This window comes from Carya illinoinensis, chromosome 9 (assembly GCF_018687715.1).
Source record: "Carya illinoinensis cultivar Pawnee chromosome 9, C.illinoinensisPawnee_v1, whole genome shotgun sequence".
In the NCBI taxonomy this organism is placed as follows: Eukaryota; Viridiplantae; Streptophyta; class Magnoliopsida; order Fagales; family Juglandaceae; genus Carya; species Carya illinoinensis.
This window is the reverse complement of record NC_056760.1, coordinates 38189120-38211599: the sequence shown is the minus strand read 5'-3', so window position 1 is coordinate 38211599 and position 22480 is coordinate 38189120. Positions and strand designations below refer to the sequence as shown.

At 35.5% G+C, this 22480-nt stretch overlaps 3 protein-coding genes across 7 annotated transcripts; 2 read left to right on the top strand and 1 right to left on the bottom strand.

The window, feature by feature from the left end:
- Window positions 1-421: 421 nt before the first annotated feature.
- On the top strand, window positions 422-5566 carry LOC122276380. Of its 2 annotated transcripts, none has more exons than XM_043086037.1 (5): window positions 422-1294; window positions 1876-1933; window positions 2015-2132; window positions 2253-2370; window positions 4893-5148. In XM_043086037.1, exons 1-5 carry the CDS (start codon window positions 734-736, stop codon window positions 4935-4937), a joined length of 900 nt encoding a protein of 299 aa, XP_042941971.1. In that variant the 5' UTR covers window positions 422-733; the 3' UTR covers window positions 4938-5148. The 2 variants fall into 2 exon arrangements, with proteins under 2 accessions (XP_042941971.1, XP_042941970.1); XM_043086036.1 differs by lacking the exon at window positions 4893-5148 and adding an exon at window positions 5166-5566 and having other exon boundaries at window positions 427-1294.
- A 2051-nt stretch (window positions 5567-7617) lies between these two features.
- LOC122276381 (uncharacterized protein At3g17950) lies at window positions 7618-10791 on the top strand. Of its 4 annotated transcripts, none has more exons than XM_043086040.1 (4): window positions 7618-7712; window positions 8015-8149; window positions 8226-8375; window positions 10113-10791. In XM_043086040.1, the coding sequence occupies exons 2-4, from the start codon at window positions 8138-8140 to the stop codon at window positions 10620-10622; spliced, it is 672 nt and encodes a 223-aa protein (XP_042941974.1). In that variant the 5' UTR covers window positions 7618-7712; window positions 8015-8137; the 3' UTR covers window positions 10623-10791. The 4 variants fall into 4 exon arrangements, with proteins under 4 accessions (XP_042941974.1, XP_042941975.1, XP_042941976.1 ...); XM_043086041.1 differs by having other exon boundaries at window positions 7629-7712; window positions 8010-8149; XM_043086042.1 differs by lacking the exon at window positions 7618-7712 and adding an exon at window positions 7719-7924 and having other exon boundaries at window positions 8063-8149.
- A 489-nt stretch (window positions 10792-11280) lies between these two features.
- On the bottom strand, window positions 11281-15348 carry LOC122276379 (putative E3 ubiquitin-protein ligase XBAT31). The gene is made up of 8 exons (XM_043086035.1): window positions 15035-15348; window positions 14851-14910; window positions 14689-14760; window positions 14461-14582; window positions 14208-14348; window positions 14011-14118; window positions 12951-13206; window positions 11281-12291 (listed from the first exon to the last, which is right to left on the bottom strand). The coding sequence occupies exons 1-8, from the start codon at window positions 15212-15214 to the stop codon at window positions 11899-11901; spliced, it is 1332 nt and encodes a 443-aa protein (XP_042941969.1). The 5' UTR covers window positions 15215-15348; the 3' UTR covers window positions 11281-11898.
- Between the last annotated feature and the right edge of the window lie 7132 nt (window positions 15349-22480).

Here is a 22480-nt window from a genome sequence, read left to right as displayed (position 1 = left end):
TTTTACAACTCTTTCAGTTTATTTATTTATTTATTTATTTTTTTACTTAATAGTTAAGAAAGTGATTATTAATAAAATTATATATATTTTTTAATTTTCTTCTTAATGATTAAAAATATTAAAAAATACTCTAAAAAATAATTAAAAAAATAAAAATTTTAAATACATTATAATAATAAAATAGTAGTAAACGGATGGTAAGTGCATGATCATCTATATGGCCAACCCATAATAGTCTCAAGCTAACAATTTGACAAGTCTACGAATATTTTGGAAATTCCAATTTTTTTTGTTGATCAACGTTAAGTTGATCTTAGATAATTAATAAATAATAATAAAATATTTATAAATAGTAAAGGATTAATATGAGTGGAGGAGTAGCTGATGTTCCTCCCACTCCTCTCCTGTTGAATCGGTTGATCAATCACTTTTTGGCCACCTTGGGCAAAATGTGTTGTAACTTATATCAGACCATCTTCTCAAGTTGAAATACAAGTTGCGGCGTTGCAAAATGGGGTGAACGTATGCCTCCCACGTATTACCCACCGTCAGAGCTCCGGATGCACCACTTCATCAAATTCATATGCCTTGAGATAATCAATGCCATACGACGCCGTTCTCTTGCCTCCTACAGTCCTACGGCTCTACAATTTGAATTCGAAAACTAAAAGCGATTTCAGCGCGATATGACCTGCCGTGCCCGGTGCCCAGATCCTTTTTATAATTCTCAAAAATGGCTTCTCAAATCCCTTACTCTGTCGCCGACGACAAGGACCTCGACGACGCAGCTTTGTGGGCCGTAATCGATACCGCCGCAGCCTCTCACTCATCCTCCAAATCTCGCAAGCCTCTCGCAATCAAATGTCCCAATTTCCAGCCAGTATCACCAATCTCTAACCCCGCGCCGCCGACAAAGTTTACTAGAAACCCTAGGATCCCTAACTTTGCTGACTCCGACCTTAGGATTTCTTCCGAAGGCGAGGTGGTGCAGGAACCATGGATTTATCGCCCACCACGCAAGGTGGCGAGGACTTGCGCTTCCGTAGTGAGCGAGAGTAGTCCTCTCCTCGTGGTCAGGAATGTGCAGCGCACGCCCACCACGCCTGCGTATTCGTCTCCCGAAGCGCATTTGTCTCCGGATATTGAAAGGTTCGGCGTGAAGGAGATTAGTGCTCGTTCGGAGGGCTCCCCGGGGAGGTGTGGGTGGAGCGAGGACCTAAATATGAGGCATAGCTTGTCTGGGAGGTTCCCTTCGGTTTCCCTGTTTAAGGAGTATCAGAATGCAGCTATGGCGGTAATTAGTTTAATTTAATTTAATTTTTTTTCAATTGATTGTTTTCAGACTGGTATTCCTTGCATACCTGTTAATGTTACATGTGCAAATAATTTTTTGTTATGCTGAATTGCTGATGTTAATTATGAGAAATTGGGTGTTTATTTAATTTTTTAATTGTTGTATATTATAACAGAGTAATGAATCTAATAAAATGATCGATTTGGTGCTCTGCAATGGTCCTTCGCTCATCACGATCTTTATAAATGTGTGATATCTGTGTAAAATGGTACACTTTTTCTTCTTCGGTTCTGGCAAGGAAACTTTTGAAAGTTGAGCAAACTTTTCTTTCCGTACTTAAACTCTTACAGGGATAACTTATCACTTTTCTGCATTTTCAGACGTGTTCTGCAGCGTTTAAAGTTTGAGGTTCTGAGTTTCTGATAGTTATTTGTAAGGAATGAACTCAATGTATCTGCACATGCACAACATAGTGACAATTGCTACGCACTCTCAAAAATCACATGCCACAAGTAAAATAATCCAATGGAATCCCGGCATATTGATGTAGTCAAGTGCTGTCTTTGTCATTCCATGGACAGATTTTGGAGAAAACTGATTACACAATGATTTCTGGGAATCCTTTCATAAAAAAATCAGGTAAAAGATTATGGGTTTCTCCTTTCTTGCTGATTAAATATGAGAACAATCAATGTAACATGGGGCATCTTTATTAAGCAGGCTGGAGGAAGATATCATTCTATTTCAATCTCTCTTTTGAAATCAAAGATAAGACAATTGAATTTGATGAGAACCGTAATGTTCAGCGTGCTGAATTTGTGGTTCGGGCATACATGCAGTATGTTTTCTAGCTCTTAAGGATAAAGCAATACCTTCTCTACTGTATCTGATAACCTTCTCTACTATATCTGATATATTTTGTTCCGTAATTACTATTTTTCTGTACTTTTTTCCCTAGAGGTGGTAGGTTCTCAGATGGATGGGGCTCGTGTGAGCGGCGTGAGAAGAGGTTCGTAAAACCAAATCATGATATACCAAGTACAGCAGAGACCAGAGCCAAAAATAAAGCATGCCAGGTGCATATTTCCTTCTACCTGTTGGCTTCTGACTAATTTTGTTTTCTATTCAACAAACAGTTCTTTTTTTTTTTTTTTACCCAAATGACACAACTACACACAGTAAGCTTTGATCAAGTTCTGTTGGTGGCCTTAGGTGGTGAAGCAAGGGTCCTGCTTCACCTTTTGGCTGTTAACCACATTGTTATGTGTAATAATTTACATAACAAAAAGTAGCTTTGATCAAGGTGAGCTTACCCTAATGTCATAATCATGCGCTAGAATTGGCCAGCTTAGCTCACTTAGAGTCATATAATATTGTTAAAGAGAAATGATATTTACAGTCGTGATTGTGCAAGCGGCGTGCAGTCGCTTTGAAAAAAATGAATTACTATGGGACCCACATGAAAAAAAAACTAACTTTTTAATCGTGGACCCCACTCTTTTTCAAAACGATTGTGCGGCGTTTGCAATTCCACGACTGTATGTAGTATTGCTCATTGTTAAATTGCACCTTTGATGTTATTTCTTCTCTTTTTGTGAATCCTGATAGATTCTCTAGGTGAGATGGACTGAGTTGTATGGGTTAGTAACTTACATTTAGGAGTGGGATCTTACTCCAACGAAGTCGGAATCCAGGACTCTGAGCTTCTATTCTATTGTGATTCAGATTCGTTTCTAGACTCTGACTCCAAATCATAACAATTTCAACTATGCTCCGCATGCTTGGAATCATAATGGAGTTGGAGCCACTCTTTAGAGTTGATCCAAATAAAAAAAAAATTGCGTACTTGCACAAAGGCAAACCCAAAATCCTAAATGAGCAAAAATCAAGCATGCAAAGCAGAATTCACAAGCACAAAGCACTGATCACACAAAATTAAAGCCACAAATTTAGCATGCTTCAGTTCAGTTCCATGGACAAATAGAAAGTAAAAACTCGCAGAATTTCAAGACACAAGAACAAGTAAAACCTACAAATTAGATTTGTTAAAACAAAAATAAAAAGAAGTCTTGGGTCTTATGAAGGATGAGGAGAGAACTTGCTGATAAACACCATGAGAAGGGGATCACGAGTGGAAGCTGCGGATTCTGCAGCTATTCTCGGTGTGAAACCAATGCCCTCATGTGGTGGCATTCAGTATTTGGCATCAAAATCAATGCCCCTCATGCGGCAGCTTTCGGCGTTCAACATGAAACCAAAAGTGTGTACATATATATATATATATATATAGAGAGAGAGAGAGAGAGAGTGATTATGTAAATACAAAAGTGTGATTATGTATTGGGCGACAAATGGTACTAATAGACCACCTCATAGAAATTCAAAAGCATGCTAGTCACTACAACATTTCAAATTTTGTTCACTGAAGCAGCATTATTAATACACAGACACATGTAATAAATTGTTTTCAAATAAATTGGAGTTGGGGTTCAGGTTTTTTTCCGAGTCTTGATGGATTCTGAACTTTGTCACCCACTTATTTTTAGCAGAGCTTCTAAAATTCCAACTCCTCTCTAAACAAAGTTAGAATGGAGGTTCAAGTAGAGTTGGAGTTTTGCACAAACCTACTTACATCGTAACTGAATTGATGCTTAAAACTTATTAAGCTGATTGTCATTGATCACTTCATTTTTTGATTGACAAAGACCTTCGCTCCTTGTTTATTTGGGACTCCAACCTTCGCCTCTTGTATATGGGAGGGAGGAGATCCCATTTGGTCCAAACTCCAAAGACCATTGACTTTACCATTGGTCAATGTCTAGTCAAGTAGACAGAATTAGTAAATTTTCTTCCCTGGAGAAGAGTATCCTAGACATAGAAGTATGTGACTTGATGGGTTCTTGTGTAGAAACTTTCTCATTGTTTCTTAAAGCTTGCTTTCTGTCAAGTGTAAACTTTGTGTTAAAAAATTGTGATAGCCCCACTGTGTGAAGATAAGTTAGAGCTTTGTTGCAACGATTATGGATGGCGCACTAATACAATGATTTGGGATAGATTTTTAGACGCAAAGATGACGATTTAATATTATTAGTTGAGAAGTAATGCAATATTGCGTTAGATGTTTCCATGCCTCAAAACTTCAGTGGCTGAACTGTAGTTGGCTCAAATACTTAGCTGTTTGAAAGAACAATATGAGGCCGTCCCACTGATCTCATCAACTAATTCTCTGTGCTTTGACCCCAAGGTGTGTACACTTGGCCAGCAAGCTGAGCTTGCTGGTTTGAATTCCCCATCCCTCCTCCCCTAGGACCACTCATCAAGAAAGAAAAATGGAAATGAAAACACCTAATGCCTCGAGCTTCGCCATCTTCTCCTTAGCCAACCAGCAAGCTGAAAATGGAGCTTCACCATCTTCCAGATGCGCTTTTTAATTTCCAGTCCTATTCTTATGGTGATATCCGTTGTCACTTTGCAAGCATGATTTGTATTATTCATGCACTGCTACTTGCTGGAAAGTTATTTGTGATGATATTAAAATATCTTGCATACAATTGACATTGTTTTGTTTTGTTCTTTTGTTTTGTTTTGTTTTTCATAGCACACTAGAGGCTGGCCCGCTCTGTACAATTTGAAGCTTCCTTAGAATCACTTATAAAGTTCAATTTCACCTATTAAGTACTATAGGACTTAGCACCCATAACTATCTTTATAACTACCCACTGTATCTGGGTTATTCATATTTCCCAATGTGAAATTCAGGTGTTACATAATGGGTTATGGATGGATGTACTCATTCAAACAATGTTAAATTATCTCATTGTCAGTATTATGGAATATTATTGCATGAAGATTAGAATCCTCACATTTGCAGGACCTGCTTGGAATTGGAGAATATCGACCCGGTGCAAGCCAAGTCCAGCGATGACAGGATCAATCTTGTATCCAGTTAGCATTTCTAGTTTACTGAATCTTCGTTGCTCTAAAACAAAGAAAAAAAGGGTCAGATTGCATGTGGCATTAGCAAAAAGCTCTCGGCAGTCAAGAAATGTGCATTGAATTTGATTTGATCGAGAATTGTAAAGGAAAAGCAAGCAAAAGTTTCAGTCTCCATGTGCTTGTTGAATGTGGAGAACGCTGCCTAATTGCTTCTTTGTGATATTGATGACATTGAAGCAGAAATATTTTCTTTTTCCCTTTTTCCCCCTTTCTGGGTAGCTAAAAGTACTGGGGGGTAAGCCTGGTTTTTAATTCTTTTTAACTTTTTATTACTAACTGTCTGAGTATTCAGCACATTTTACGACGTCGGTGGGAGGCTGAATTAGGAGATACCGACCGGAGTTTTTGTCGGATCAAAAATGAAAAATAAAAGGAGAGAGAGAGAGAGAGAGCTCGCGGGACAAAAAAGCAAAAGGTGCCGTTACAAACACCGGATGAAACAGTCGATGTCTACCAAAGCAGAACGGTTTCCTTTTCAATTTTTCAGTCTTTAAGCGTGGTGTCTTCTCCTCCTTTCGCTATCAAAAATGATAAGGCCAGAAAAACCAAAATTTTAAAACATAATAATTTTATTTTTATGTAAAATGATTTATACAGTTCGTTCTGTGATCTAAACGAAAAGACCAACATTTTCATGGTGTACTTTATTTTTTTTGTTTGTAAGGGAGTGTGTGAGACTTGTGAACTTTAAATGGTATTTAGCACAATTTTTGTTTTTAGTTTTCAAAAAAATTAAAAAAAAAGTAATATTAGTTATAGTCATGAGTTGTATAAGTTTTATACACTTTTTTTGTTAAAGAGTAGTTTATTCTTAAAAAAAAATTATTTTTTTCATGTGAATGTTATATTTATTCATTTTATTCAAAAAGAGTAAGTGATACTTAAATATTTTATAATTGTAAATGTCCTCTCTTTAAAAAAAATGGATATGAAGGATTGAGAAGAATTACACTTACTAGGTAACTTTATTGAAGGTTAATTTCTTTATGCATAAATTCATTTTAATGGAAGTGTAAATTGTTATAAAGAATGGTAGTTTTAGCACTGAATAAATTGCAAGAATTAATTGAGTGTTTCTATATGGTGTCAGAACAGGTTAACCTATAATCAATGATGGGTTCTTGCGATTTACCCACGATGATGATACAATATATACTGGCCCACACGTGAGGGGGCGTATTGAAGAGTCCCACATGACTTAGGAATAAACTCATCCTGAATTTTATAAGGAGTTACTCTATTCCTCCTATTAGGCCTTTTAACGGAAGAAATTGGGTGTTTCTATAGTGTCGATTCAAATATATTAAAAGAAAATGGTATGTAGCAAACTTTTATTCAACTCTTATATGGTTTGGTAGTAAGATGAGAATTTTGAGTTTTAAGATGAAATATTAAAATATTATTATTGTTTTAGGATTTGAAAAAGTTAAAAAAAAGTTAAATTATTTATTATATTTTGTATGAAAATTTAGAAAAGTTATAATAATGAAATGAAAATTTTGAATTTGAAATGATCAACCAAACCGAAAATTTACTGTCTGTCGTGAAACAATTCTTTTTAATGACAAATCAGGTTGTGTCCAGAAACAATTCAAATCAATGGATTAATAATAAAGCCTTTAATTTCTCCAATATCATGAATAGAGAGTATAATCAATAATGTAGGTATGTAACATATTAAGGATGTGATTTTGTAGAGACGTATTAAAAATGTATTTAGATAGAAGAAAATCTATAACTATTTTTTATTATAATTTGACAAATTACTTGAGTTGTCTTGATTTTTTATATTTTGTGAAACGTCACTATGATTTTAAATTATTTTTTTTATATTAAGTTGTTTGGATTATGAGAAATTATTTTAGAAAAATTATTTATTTTCAAACATTATTTAAATTCTAATTTTTTTTTTCAATATAACCTGATGACATATAGTCCAATTCAATATTTCGAAATTTTTTTTTAAATATAAGTCCATATATTGCACATCACATTTTTTTATTTTTTATTTTACCCAATATTTAATATATAAATAATGAGTAAAAAAATTTAATTAATTAAGAAGAATAAATTTAAAAATTTTTTATAAAATAAAAAAATATAATATATAATGTGTAAATTTATACATAGCAAAAGTAATATTTTGAAACCTCCACCCTTTTATTAAAAAATCAAAATCAAAATCAAAATCAAAATCAAAAACCTTTTATGGGGGTAATATGGTAATTTAGAGAGAGAATTTCCTGCCACCCGGTCCCCACCCTCTCAGTGTCTGAGTGGCCCACCTCTCTGGCCCTGGGTTCCCTGTAACAAGGCGCTTCCCTTTTTATCTCACTCCCGTACAAAGATTATTCGCCCTTCTGTGATCACCTCCCTCTAGGCCATTCTGTCTGCCCAACCACGATTTCGTAGAAAGAAACGGGTACAGACATCATTCTCTCCATGAATTTTTTTTTTTTTCCTTTTTTTGTCTCGACTCTATTGTGCTTGAATCAGGCAATGCGATTTTGAGCACAGCTTGCCATTTTCAACTTTCTTGTGCATCTTCTTCTACTCTTCATCCATCTATCGAGTCCCTGCATTCTGTTCTTTGCCACTCGCTTTCTTGTTCTGTATCTATGGAGTAAAATCATTGTAATTTTTATTTATTTATTTACTTTCATGACCATCTTTTCTATGTTATCCTCTTCTTTTGCTTTATTCTGCTATGACTTGTCAGAATAGGGAACGATGGTACTGGAGTGGAAATGACAGTTCATTCTTTTCTCTGAGGTGACCTCGCTAGACTTCTCATAGTATATCCGATCTGTCCCAGCTTTCCAAATCCTTCGGGCTAGCTTGAGAATCATGGCTCGTCAGGTATCTCTCCCTCTCTCATACACAAACACTGAGTAATGATACTAGGTTTAGATCAAGTGACTGGTTTTGAATGCAGGAAGAGGGGTGGCCTCTGGGGTTGAGACCACTGAATGCGAGAGTTGGGTTGGCGAGAAATAGTGATTTGTCTGGATCAATCTCCTTCAGCACTTTGTTCACCGGTTCTCCCACTTGTTCCTCCCTTTCTTCTTCAGATCTTGATACCGAGGTCAGTATGATCTTTCCCAACTGCAACTCCTCCAAAAAGAAAGACAAAAAGAACATGAGAAGAAACGAAAACCCAACATGATTCTTTAACCTATACCTGGAATTATCCCCCCTCCACGATGACTTGTGGTATGCTTGTTTCTTCCATGACTGTTTTTCTTCTGCTTGCAAACAGTTTTTGACGGGCATGATATATATAATACAATAAGAAGCCAAGTTTTCCCTTTTATTGGTATGTACGGTTGTGTCTACTGGGAAAATTTTAGATATATATGTTGCTCGGATTTGACGCTAGCTCGTAAAAGAAATACACTTTATATTTATTAATTGTTGTACATGTAAATTTAAAATTTTCAGACAGCATTTAACGCACAATGAATGACTTTTAGTGTGATTTGGATAGTAATAAAAATGAGTGATTTTTAAAATATTTAAAATGAAATAAAATATCATTAAAATATTATTTTTTAAATATTATTATTGATTTAAAATTTAAAAAAATTAAATTATTATTATATTTTATGTAAAAATTTAAAACGTTATAATAATGAAATAAAATGAGAAAGGATTGAAATTTAAGAGTATAAATCCAAATAAGGCCTTAACGAGTAGTGAATTTTTCATGCTTAACTATTTAATAAATCTTTTATAAATACGTGTTAATTAAATGAAAGGTACTCTTGTCAAATAATAATGCTTTTACAACTAATTTATAAAAAAGTCTCTCTATTAAAAACTAAATAAATTAATAAAATAGATTTGTGTCTATTAAATTTGCCTATCTCATATGCATGTCTCTATGCCTCTCTCTCTCTCTCTCTCTCTCTCTCTCTCTGAAATTGAGGATCGGAGATCTCATCATGTATAATTACCGCACAGGCTATGGGTTTTTATTTTCAAATATATATCATGACTACAATAAACATCTACGTTTCCTACGTGTGCTCATGTTCATGTATGTGTGGATATGTGCAGATAATTTATCAGTCTCCTGGTCATTATATATATATATATATATATGTAGTACTTTACTCTTTCCACATGGTTTTCTATATATGATGGCGTTTAATTAATATATGTATACTTGAAATTAGTGTTACTTTAGTCTTTAGATATGAATCTCATGCTTTGCAGTTTGCATTAAAAAAATGTGTAGTGCTACGTACGTACGTTATGCTTGTCAATACTCGGCTTCAGCTTATAAAGTTCAATGTAACGAAAACCCAAGCAAGATACCCAAGTTATTTTCATATTTTTACAGACAGTAGTGGCCCAGCTTTTCATAGAAAATCCCGTATGAAGATCAGTATTGTTTTCCAACAAACATATTTACCATGGTTTTTTCTATTTCTGACCCTCTTAAACATTGTACACAGTAATGTTTACATGAATGATCTGTACCATTATTTCCAAGCCTATGGTAAAATGTGCATTAATTAACTTGATACCTGAACAAGATAACAAAAATGACGATGTACATCAATCTAGACATGATCATCACTACAACTTGGAAATTAAACTACTTTTGTGTCTATTTTATATGGAAATTATTAGATGCTAGGATTGATGACAATATTATTATGAGTTTATTTTTATAGAATTTCTTTGTCGATAAAGCATTTTTCTTTACGTGACTATGTTGTCCACAAATCTTATGTTGTCCAAGACTATCTAATAATGATATTTGTTTGATATGGTCTTCCATGCGGTGTTTGCTCTTCAATGTGATTGTTTTCAGTCTACCGGGTCATTCTTCCACGAGAAAAGCATCACGCTTGGCAGCCTGATTGGAGTTTCTAGCATTTTAGAGCTTCCACGACGATCAACGAGGGGAAGAGTAGCAGAAACCGTGAGAGACAGAAACAACAAAAACGTGTACAAGCCCAAGCTATGGCTGTTCTCACTCTGCTCAAAACTCAACACTGATGCCGTGAACGCCAGCAATAACAGTACTCCATCTCTTGGTCACTTTCTAGAAGCAGAGAGGAGAACGGCAGGCATATACAGAAGGAATCTGCACAGCCCAACCTCCATTGATACTAATGCACCTTGTGATTTCTCATCCACCCTCCCCATTTCCGATGCAAACTCGTTGTTTGTTGGTGGCCAAGTTGCTCCTCAATCAAGTTTTCCATTGGATGAGAAAGGTGGTGGATCAAAACAATCCAAAAATGATTTTTTAGAGGCCGGCAATGGGTATGGGATTCCATTACTATTCTCCTGCTTGCGTGGATACCTCATAAAATGATAGACTTCAATCTGTCAATGAACATTACATTTTGTTGTATGTTTGTCTTGGGTCTAGCTAATTGGTTCCTTAATTGTCGATGCGTCGGATTCAGATGGCGGCGTTTTTGTTGTCAGGAGTACGAAATTCTAAGGCCCAACATGTTGAAAAGGAGGGTTTTTTTGGCTTATTTATATGTTAACGTGTGAGTAGGCAAGCGGCAACTTTGACAAAGAATTCCGCATAGCTTTAAAAGTAGTATATATTGTTGAATAGGCTGTCTTTCAAAATATTCTTGGTGCTTTGCCCATTGGAATGCGGCCTAAAATCAAAAGAATGGAATTATATAGGGGAAACCAAAAACGTTTTTAAAAAGAATCAAAGCAAGTAAGTAAATTTGAGATCATATGAAAATTTTTATTTTTTAATGGTGAATTTTATTTTATTTTTTTAAAGACAACGTGTACAGCTCTAAAGTAGAGCCAAAAACTATCAAATTATCAATGGATCAAAATATAAAATTCAAAAGAAAGTGTCACATCAGGCGTGCATTCATATATATATATATATATATATATATAGATATATATATTTGTGCTTGAGGCATGCATGCTTAACCAGCTTAGAAATAAATAGAAGGGAAAAAAGGAAAAGAAACTGAAAAAATAAATACACTAGCTTGGAAAGAAATAGTAAGTCCAGATTTTCGGACCATTAGGAATAAAAACGTGCATTGTTCATGACATGAATGAAATCCATACACTTTTCATTGCTTTGAGCTCCACAAAGCATTGCAGGAGTAGAAATCAGCCCTAGAGATGAGTAGATAAGCATTGCTGTAGCTCGGCTGTTTCAGGTCTTAGACCCCATTTCTTAGTGGATTAAACAGAATCCTCTCCCGGCCAGTTTCCATCAGTAGGATATACAGTAGGTCTACTTCTCGGGAGTTGTCTATTTTGAATTGCCCAAGATGGTTGAGCAATCAAAGAAAATTGACTATATTTTCTAGGAAAAATAGATTCTGAATACTTACCTCATGATGAACATCGACGCGGACTATAATAGTATGACTTGAATGAAGCTCATCTTGATAGAATGGAATTCATCAACCTAAACTTACCCAAGGACCCTTAACTGCTCTATTCTCATATTCTTTTAGAATATTATGATATATATGAATTAAAAATGGTGTTTGATATTCATACCCCATCCCCATGTGGGTCTCAGTTCCGAAGCAACTTCAGGATTTCCATACTGCCCCACTCTGAGAAACTAAGTCCTTGAAGTGGTTGCTATTTCAAGGCTTGTCAATCACCACGTTGCACTCAGCAGCAATTTTTCCTGGACTGATACCACCCAGTCTGGTGAATGAGCCCATGGCAGATAAGCTCTTGAAACTGCTGCTGCCTTCACTGAAATTTGACTTCCTTGATCTCCTTGGCTTCGAGTTCGAGGGACTAAATTCAAGTTCTAAATCATTGCTAGTTTCAATCTCGGCAACTACCAGTTGGGTAATGCTACTTCTGCAAAATGGGCAAACTGGGGCAGTGGTGCAAGCAGCCGTAGGGTTGGGCTTCTTGTGGCAGCATAGGGCTAGGATGCAATGAGCACACATTTGATGACCACATGGTCTGACCTCAATTGTGCATAACTGGTCAAAGCATATGCAGCATAGCTCCACATCGCTGGCCTGTTTGAGAACATTTCACCATTAAATAAGAAGCTACATGCAAGGCTTAAGAAACATACAGCTCCATAATTCACTACTTCAGAGGTAAAGCTATGCTGATAAATGTGCTTCTCCTGCATCCTGGGCATTCCTTCATCGAGTCCATTTAAAAAAAAAAAAAAAAATGGTTCTTTACAATGTTAACAGTTGAAAAACACACAAAATGGAAAAGAATGCTGATTGGGAATTTTTACAGCATTTGAACACAGTACTTGCACTGCCAAAATTCTGCTAGAAACGATTTCCATGCAAATTGACTCAACCTTAAGAATCTATTTACAAAAATGCAGCGTATTTACAAAAATGAACAATCTCATTCGCTGGTGTTATCCAAAGATCCTTGGTCAACTTGGATTATTCATACTCGTACAAATTAAATCAATGCATATTTATTGATGTCACATTTCTTCAAATTAATTGTAAAACATACACCATCTTAAGAATGGATAATTATACATTTTTATACAAACATTCTCAATAAATTCTTTGTTGTTTTACAAGTAACATCCTGAATAAATTCTACCAAGAGTTTTAGGTTTTCGTCAAATGATGTTTTCAAGGACTAAAATACATAGAATTTACATCACAATTATCCTTCTACCGAAAAAAGGGGATATTACCTCAGACGCAGTGTCATCAGCTCCAACAATAGAATCCAGAGATGGAAGTGAGTACACAGTCTCCTTTAATAGGGCCTTCTCCCTCTCCATGTTTGCTTCCTTCAAGGCCGTCTCTAACAATGTTTTTGCCTCTGGATTGAGCTCACTGATGAATTTTAAAGGTGATGGCCAGACTAGAGGCTCTGCTGATGAAGGATCCAATAAGGCTGCACAAACTCGATGCTTGTGTTTCAGTGCAACCGTGTATGGTATTCTCCTGCAAAAATCATTCATTTTCAAGTTTCTGCAATAGACCTTCAAAACCAAAAATTCTCAATATGATCATTATACAATGCAAACTTCAAAAAATTTAGGACAAAGGTAAACCACATGGGAATAAAATCAAGTCAAACTCCAAAAAGTGTTCATAGCACAAAATCATTTTGAGTGCATTTTTGTGAAAAATGAATTATTAGTTGCTGCAAGGCCCATGAGGTTCAAGTCGGTAGCCTACTCGTAAGAAAACAAATTCACACGCTGCCACTCTCCTCATTACAAAGAGATTTCCTGTATTTAGAGAGTTAATACATAGAAAGCACGAATCAGCTTTTGGATGATACTAATTGGCAAAGTTTTTGACCAAACTAACCCATTGATACAAACAGTCCAATGGCAACAGGCAATTTACTAAAGCCTTGGATAATCAAAAGGGAGAACTGCTAGTTTTCAAAAAGTAGAAATTCACCCTAGTCACTATGAATATCTTATTTGTGCAGTCCATAGTCCATACAGATATGGTCCGAATTCTTAATAGAATAGCTTCTTGGATGTATTTTTCTGAAATATAAAAGTACGGCCCCAGGAGAGGGTTTTCCAACCATTGAATTAATAATCACTGTATTCAGTTCTTCTAAAATACCCTTTTGACCCACACATGTGCAAGGAATCAAGAAGATCGAATGGGAGTTCCAACAAGGCAAGCAATAATTACAAACATAGCATTAAGAAGCAAAATTATAGTTGATCCAAAAATTAAACAAGCTCATAAGTTAGGTTAATCACAGTGATTGATGAATCCTACCCAGACGAATCTACTTGATGCCTATCTGCTCCCCAGGCAAGCAATTCGCGGACACATTCCAAAGAACCACCACGAGCTGCTAAATGAAGCGGTGTACTTCCTAGGTAGCTGCAGATCACGTTACCTTCATCAATCTGAGTGACAAATGATAGCTATTTAGTCACAGGGATAGCAACGCCTCAAGTTAAAAGCATTACCCATATCCACCAGTTGAAGCACAAACAAGAGCCCCACTGTCTAAAAGGATATGAACGCACTCAGGCCGGCTTTGCCGAGCAGCTAAATGCAGTGGAGTTGCACCCCCGCCATCTCTTATGTTCACAAATCTTGCAAATCCCCTGCCCAAATATCAGCCAATGAAAATCAATCAGCAATGATGTGAATCAAGGACACAGAGAGACACGCAGAGAGCGACAGACAGACAGCCAGACAGAGGGTGGAGAGACGAACCAAGAATCTGAAACAGGGGTGGAATGAGCAGCAGAAAGAATAGCTTGCAGGCAATCTGAATGGCCATAGTAAGCAGCATAATGCAAGCAGGTTCTTCCATGTAGAGAATCAAACATCAGTATCTAGTAAATTACACAAAAAACCCATGATCAATACCGATTTATTTTGATGCTCAAGTAAGAAGTTTTACCGAGAAAATTCTCATAACTAAAATAAGAAGCAACATACATTCGCTCCTGCTTGAATAAGCTTTTGCACGCAAGAAATCTTCCCATGCATTGCCGCCAACATCAACGGGGTCTAATCATTCGCAAACAAAAAGAATATTTAAACAAAGCACGCAAACACACACTTTTAGTATGAGACACATTAAAGGATAAAAAGCTGAACCTGTTTATAGCGGTTCAATATATCTGGATTAAGGGACAGGTCCAAAAGCGCAGAAACAACCTATTTTCACATCAGTTCAGACCCAAAACCCAAATGAAACCATGAAAATTCTCCCAAGAAAATGAAAGATAAAAACCATAAACCATCAAAACAGAAAGAAAAACGAGGAAACCACCTAACCCACCTCGATCCGACCATTTGAAGCCGCCACATGCAGCGCAGACAACCTCCCATACCCACTAGTCTCTTCCAGGACGCTTGGGTCTGCGTCTACCATAGCCTCAAGGCGCTCAACCTCACCTTTCCCAACCGCACCGAACAGCCCACTCTCTTCACGTTCTCCGCAGCTCAGCGCCTGCCCCATTCCCTCTCCAATCCTGTTTTCTTCGCTCAGCACATGGAGAGGTTCTCCCGGGACGTTGGTGACGCTGGGCAAAGCAATGCAAGACAGGGAAAGGAAGGGAAGGGCAGCAGAGAACAATTCACCGGATCAAGTAAAGAAACGCAATCTTTTTATTGGAGTAGCATCGTAGTTTGGACCTGCCCGAATAGATCTCGGGTAGCTACACCCCGTGTGAGTGATTGACTGTTCATGTCAGAGATCGGGCAGGTTGTCAGATATTTTCCTCGGTCAATTTTCACATTATTTTATTTTTATCCAATAAGACTCTGCCGTCTGTACTTCTCATTTTTCCAAATTTGACTGTTCCCTTATTTTCCAGCCCCAATGTTTTGAAAAAAAATCACATCCGTTGATCTTCCACCCGTTGTTGTTCATAGCCGCCAGATCATTCTATTCCGTAACATGTAAAAATACATTTATTTAATATTTAAAACGTTTGAGTCTTCAATTATTTTTCCTCACATGTTATTACGATATAAAAATAATAAAATTCGGAAGAAATAATAAAAAATGGATATTAAAAAAGAGAGGAAAAATAAAGACATTGTTAGTCTTAGGTATCAACTTTAATTAGTGTTGGACAACAACCATCCTTTCTTTATAGACTTGTTCCTCTTTCGTGTTTGAAGAAAATCATCAACCTTGTTGTTTTATTTTTCTCTTTTTTCTATTTCATTCTTCGGTCAATTAATTACAGCTCTAAAGTAAAAGGTGTGTCATATCAGGCATGCATGCTTCCTTGCTTTTTATTGCTTTTCTTTTTTTTCTTATTTATTTATTTTAATTTTTTCGATGTGCCTAAGGTGGTCGTATGGGCAGTTTGGTGCTTATAATATCATATAGTTTTCAAGTGTTGTTTTGTTAGGAAAAATGAATGAGAGATTGTTTCGTATAGAATAAGATAAGATATAGGAATATTATTATTTGCACTTATATCAATGCTACATACAGTCGTGGAATTGTAAATACCGTACAATCGTTTTGAAAAAAAGTGAGGTCCACGATTAAAAAGTTAGTTTTTTTTTTTTATACAGATCCTATATTAATTTATTTTTTTTCAAAGCGACTGCACATCGCTTGTACAACCATAATTGTAAATATCATTTCTCTTTACACTTATTGGTAGGTGATGAGGAGAATCATGTGTGTCAGTGTTGGCACTAGGAGGCCATATTCAAATGTCACAAATGTCAAAGCTGGATTTTTTTTTTTTTTTTTTTTTTTGTAGATGTTTAAATATAGTTTGGATAGTGAGAAAATATAAAATAGTTTTAAATAAAAGTTAAATAGAATATTATTTTTTAATATTATTATTATTTTAATATTTAAAAAATTGAATTGTTTATTATATTTTATGTAACGATTTAAAAAAATTATAATAATGAGATGAAATAAAATTAATTACCTTCACTATCCAAACGGGGCTAAGGAGGTTTGAAACTTACACCAATAAGAGGAAGCTTGCCATGTGTTGTTAGATTTCAATTTACACTAATAAGAGAGATTAATTTGATGGTTTTTTTAAGAATTTTAAGAAACCCAATCTATATTTGAATTTTGCCAACTCTAATTTATTACTAATTATTACATCCATTATTATCTCACAAACATAAAATTTAATTATTTTAAAATTTAATTTAACCCAAAATTCATGATCTCAATTTCCGGCTGCTTTTACATTTCTAATATCAAAGCAATCATAGTATCTTTTTGTCAAATGTTTCGTCTTATTTTTTTCACCTAATGGCTAAAAACAAGAGAGAGCAATACACATCCATTTAAAAACAAACAAAAGGCGAAAAAGAGAGAAATTGTGCCATGTTAGCAACAGTACTTACAGCTCGTCTAGCTTTGAAACTTTTCCAAACGTATCGTTCAACTAGTTATTCAGTTGATTATGACCAATTTCTCGTAGATTTCTTGGTAATCTACCAAGTAAAACTGAATCGAAACAGGTTCAAGGTTTATATACAGGTATTTGAGATGAGTCGTATGAGAAATTGAATATCACCACCACTACTAAAGCCATTGTGAGAAAGATCTCTCCTATATCCTATGATAAGGATGAAGATCCCCTGTCTTAATATAAGGCTTTCCTATTACATAATTCATTAACCCGTGATTAGTGTAGTCTAATTTTTTTCCATTTATTTACTTGATTCTTTTCATTCATATGTAATCAATCTCTATATGTAATTTTCATACATAGATGTGTAAATACAACTATATAATGCAATAGACTCACCAACTCAAGGTGTGTGGTTTTCAAACATTCTCATGATATCAGAAGACCTTGCGGATTAACCTCCATCGATCCTTCTCTTCAATGGCTGCCGAGTCCACTCTTCTGCCCTTCAACACTCTCATTCACATGGTCACAATAAAACTTTCCTCTTCCAACTATCTTCTGTGGAAGAGCCAGTTGCTTCCTCTCTTAGAAAGCTAAGAATTAATCGGTTATGTGGATGGCATAGTTACGCCTCCACCTCGTTTTGCTCCTGTAGATTCTCAGACGCCAAACGTCAAACATGTGTCGTGGAAGAACACAGACCAATAGCTTCTAAGCCTTCTCTTGTCCTCTCTCACTGAGGAGGCTATGGTTGAAGTAGTGGGCCTCTCCACCTACCGCGAAGTTTGGGTTTCTTTGGAGAACACTTTCAGCCACCGTTCCAAGGCCCATGAAATCAAACTCAATGATGATTTAAAATTGATGAAACGCGGCACTAGGTCTACTTCTAAGTATGCCCATGCCTTCAAAGCTCTTTGTGATTAGCTTCACGCAATTAGTCGACTTGTTGATGGCACTAACAAGGTGCACTGGTTCTTTCGAGGTCTTGGCTAGGAATTTTAGAGCTTCTCTATGGCACAAATGGCACTTACTCCCCTCCCATGTTTTGCAGACTTGGTGCCCAAGGTAGAGAGTTTTGAACTCTTTCAAAAATTATTGGAACCTACAGCTCCCACTCCGGCAGCGTTTACTACCACTAATCTCACCTCTGCGAAACTGACTTACAAGAACTTTTCTTTCCACAATCAACAAAGTCGCGGTGGTGGCCATGGCAAAGGACATGGGCGTTCCTTGTGACGCCCCCAAATTCCGTTTGGGATTGGACGGACATTTGAAGCGTCGAGACATGCAACACAAGGTTACCTGCCCCCGTTCATGACATATAAGATGCAATAATCCTAACATGCATCTAACATTATGCAATATTCGCAGCGGATAATTTTTTTTCTTTAGCAATACTATGCACCAAACTGAAAATATCCCAATACTTAAAACATACTTCATACATAAAGATCCATTGAATAACTAAGATCACAGCACTATTCCAAAATAGTTATGATCCAAAAGTACTGGAGATGCAACTCCATTGTACAAGTAGTAATTTAACTACTATATTAACATTAACGACGCACCGTCGTTCAGTCGACTGTGTCTAGTTGGTCAGCTCCTGATCCTCCTTCAGGTCCTGTAACAAGATCTACCATACGGGGGGAATGGTAGTTGGGACTACCACGGTGAGATTTGATTACAAATCTCAGCAAGTTAACAAAAAACTTCCATACAGACTAATGATGCATGGATGACAGTAAAAGCATAAATGCATAATCAAATTCATAAGTAATTAAAGCATAACTTAGTGTACAACATAGCATAATTGACATAGCTTAAATTGAATCATGAAGTGAACTTGACTTAGCATGAACTTGCTCTGAAACTTGAATTAACATGAAAAATACATACTCCACAGTTGTTGTGGCCCCATGTATTCTACGTGTAAATACATACTCCACAGTTGTTGTGGCCCCATGTATTCTTCACAAACTTGACTTAACATTAAAAATACATACTCCACAGTTGTTGTGGCCCCATGTATTTTACGCATCACATTTGTAGTTAAATACATACTTCACAGTTGTTGTGGCCCCATGTATTCTACACAACTTGACTTAACATTTAAAAATACATACTCCACAATTGTTGTGGCCCCATGTATTCTACACAAACTTGACTTAACATGAAAAATACATACTCCACAGTTGTTGTGGCCCCATGTATTTTACGCATCACATTTGTAGTTAAATACATACTCCACAGTTGTTGTGGCCCCATGTATTCTACATAAACTGAATATACTCAAGATGAAACGTGACTGGATTATGAAAGGACTGAAGCCCTGACGTAACATAACGTGACTTGAACATAATTTGAAATACATAACCAACTTGAGATAGTAACATTTCGTAACATGGCATAACATATAACATACAACATATTTAGCATGACATATTTGTAATGTATAGTAATACATGACAGAATATATTGTGTAACAGATAAAAATTGATGACAGAATAAATTCTGTATAATAGACAATTACATGATAACTTGGCATGGCATGACATATATGATAACATACATACATACACTGTAATTCTTTTACTTAGCACACATACACAGTAGACTCCTAGTAAGTTAAAAGCTAACTTACCTCGATCTCCGCGTTTCTTATAAAACCTCAAGCGCGATCACGAGGAACTGTAATTAATGATTCTAAAAGTTAGTACTAAATCACTAATAATTTGAAATATGGAAAAATACTAACTTAAAGAGTAAAATTTCCATTTTACTTTCTACATGTAGGAAAATGACCGTTTTACCCATAACTTAAGAATTTTGCATACTAACTCCAAAAGTCACCAAAATTTACATGCCTCATGTAAATTTTATCCTCAACTCAAATATCAATTTAGAAAAATTTAAAACTAATCACAACTATTAAAACTCCATAGGGCCGAAATTCTCATATGCTATTTCTATTGATTTTTGTTTCCAACTTGTTTTGATCAACCTTTTGATCTATGACTTATAAATATGTGATCTTCAAACCAAACCATCACATGGTTTAAAAAGATGTCCTAAAACATATATAAGCTTCTAATTCAAGATCACATGGTTAAAAATTAACCAAAACATAAATTTAGCCAAGAACATCCACACTTTGGCTTATTTGAATATCTCTTTGCATAAAATTTCATATCTTTGAAACTAATATCAAATATCTTCAAAATAATAATATAACATGTATATAAGATGCTTAGGATCCTCCAATAAAATTATCAAAGTCATTAGAATAGGTTTAGACCACCAAAGAGTTAAACTTTCTCAAAATAGAAACTGTTTTTCTTCTTCCAGTTTCTAAGTTTCTAAATCTAAGCAAATATTTCATCAAAACCTTCAATCATGCAAAAATCCTCAACCAATAGTCATATATACATGTTAACAATACTCCATAAAAATTTCGGACCAATATCTATCCATTAGCTTGGTCAAAAACTCCAAACTATAACATATTCTCCAGTTTATCTTCCAGAATGACCTTTTTATAGTTTACACAATATTTGACTGACCAAATGATCTTCAAATGGGGCAAATAAGATATCCATGTAAACTAGACTCAAAAAGGAACAACTTATATGAAGGAAACTTTATGATAAAACACTTACAACAGCTTCGAAATGGGCATGCAAAAGAACTCCTAAAAGCTGTCCGAGAGAGAATGTTTGATATTCTTTTAAAGAAACGTGTAAATGAAGATAAGTTCGTGGGTGATGGCTGGAGATGCTTATGAAGAGATAAGGGAGATGATAAGGCTGGAGTTGAGAGTTGAGTGTGGTTTTCTCCTACCCAAAATATCTATAAAATATTATCTCAAAATATTCTATCTAATAATATCTATAAAAATCAGCTCAATATATTTTCCAAATATGGAGTAGACTTGGAAGAGTAAGGTGGCTAAAATCTTTCTATGTGTATTTTAAATCTCTATTCTTAAGATATTTTCCAAATGTGTATTTTGCTTAGGTGTCATGATCTCACACCTTGATTTCCTTCACAATTCCATCTAATGGTTTCTCTTTATGCCAAGTATCTAATACTATTCATTATATGTGGTTAAGATCTTGCCAAGTGTCCAAATAAAATATCGCTATCCTAATTTGGACATTTCACACTATGATTTTGAAAACACTGCGCTCAGTACATTTACCGAGGTTACTATTCACTCCAAAAATAAACGTAATAAACTTAGTACTGAAAAATTCTAAATATTCAATTAAGTCTAGTGGTGTAGACTATAATGTATTCTAACACTTTTAACTATCTCAAATAATTAAAATCGCATTTCTGGCACCATAGTGAGTGATAACACTAACTATGTTGACAGGCTAAAATTTATGCGATTAGTCGATTCGTGTAAACTTACAGAGTTTTCACGAGGTTCCTAAAGTCAATAGAAATTCCTTAATTGAATTTCTAGCGGGCTGTTACATTCCTCCTCTGGAAGGAGACCACCACGCTGCCAACAATGTTACAAGCACCATGGTCAAACCTTAGAAGCTTAGTCAGCTGTAGCCCTCACTTCCTCATGCTCGATCTCAGGGAACGATACCTTAGACTGGTACTTAGACACAAGGGCTTCGGCCCATATGACTCCAGCCCATTCCATCTTGGACAAGTTCACTTCATATACAGGTAAGGATTGTGTTATTGTCGGGAATGGTGCATCCCGTCCCATCACTCACACTAGTAAAACTTCTCATCACCCTGATTTTCAATTATTAGATATTTTGGTCGTTCCTCACACCACTAAAATCTTTTGTCTATTAGTCAATTAACGACTGATTTTCTATTATCCGTTATATTTACTAATAATTTTTTCATTGTTCAAAATCGTCAAATGGGAAAGGTGGTGGCAATCGATAAACGCGATGGTGGCTTATATGTGCTAGAATGTAGAAATTCCACTTTTGTTTCTATCCTAAAAAATAAATCTCTTCATGCTTTGTATGATTTATGGCATACTCACCTAGGACATGTGAACCATTCTATTATTTCTTTTTTGTATAAAAAAGGACAACTCTATCTTACCTCTTTATTGCCATCGCCTGTGTTATGTGGAGATGCCAACTTGCAAAAAATCATCGTTTGCCTTATTCTCGCAATGATTGTCGCATGTCCAAAATATTAGACCTCATTCATTGCGATATAGGGGGTCCCTCACCTATCAAGTCAAATTTGGGTTTTACCTATTATGTTTTATTCATTAATAATTTTTCTCGCTTCACTTGGCTTTATCTATTGAAATTGAAATCTAATTTCTATAATACTTTCCTTCAATTTAAAAAATTTGTAGAAAATCCACACTTTGCACGCATCAAAAATTT

Excerpts from the sequence above, each read along its gene's own strand:
- LOC122276379 (XM_043086035.1), bottom strand. The coding sequence starts at position 15,214 with ATGGGGCAGGCGCTGAGCTGCGGAGAACGTGAAGAGAGTGGGCTGTTC. Across the intron at positions 14,349-14,460 it reads ACCCCTGTTTCAGATTCTTG|GGGATTTGCAAGATTTGTGA; the intron begins GTTCGTCTCTCC and ends ATATTTGGGCAG. Across the intron at positions 12,292-12,950 it reads CTGATGACACTGCGTCTGAG|GCCAGCGATGTGGAGCTATG; the intron begins GTAATATCCCCT and ends GTTCTCAAACAG.
- LOC122276381 (XM_043086040.1), top strand. Across the intron at positions 8,376-10,112 it reads CTTCAGATCTTGATACCGAG|TCTACCGGGTCATTCTTCCA; the intron begins GTCAGTATGATC and ends GATTGTTTTCAG.
- LOC122276380 (XM_043086036.1), top strand. The coding sequence starts at position 734 with ATGGCTTCTCAAATCCCTTACTCTGTCGCCGACGACAAGGACCTCGAC. Across the intron at positions 2,133-2,252 it reads GTGGTTCGGGCATACATGCA|AGGTGGTAGGTTCTCAGATG; the intron begins GTATGTTTTCTA and ends TTTTTTCCCTAG. Across the intron at positions 2,371-5,165 it reads CCAAAAATAAAGCATGCCAG|GACCTGCTTGGAATTGGAGA; the intron begins GTGCATATTTCC and ends TCACATTTGCAG.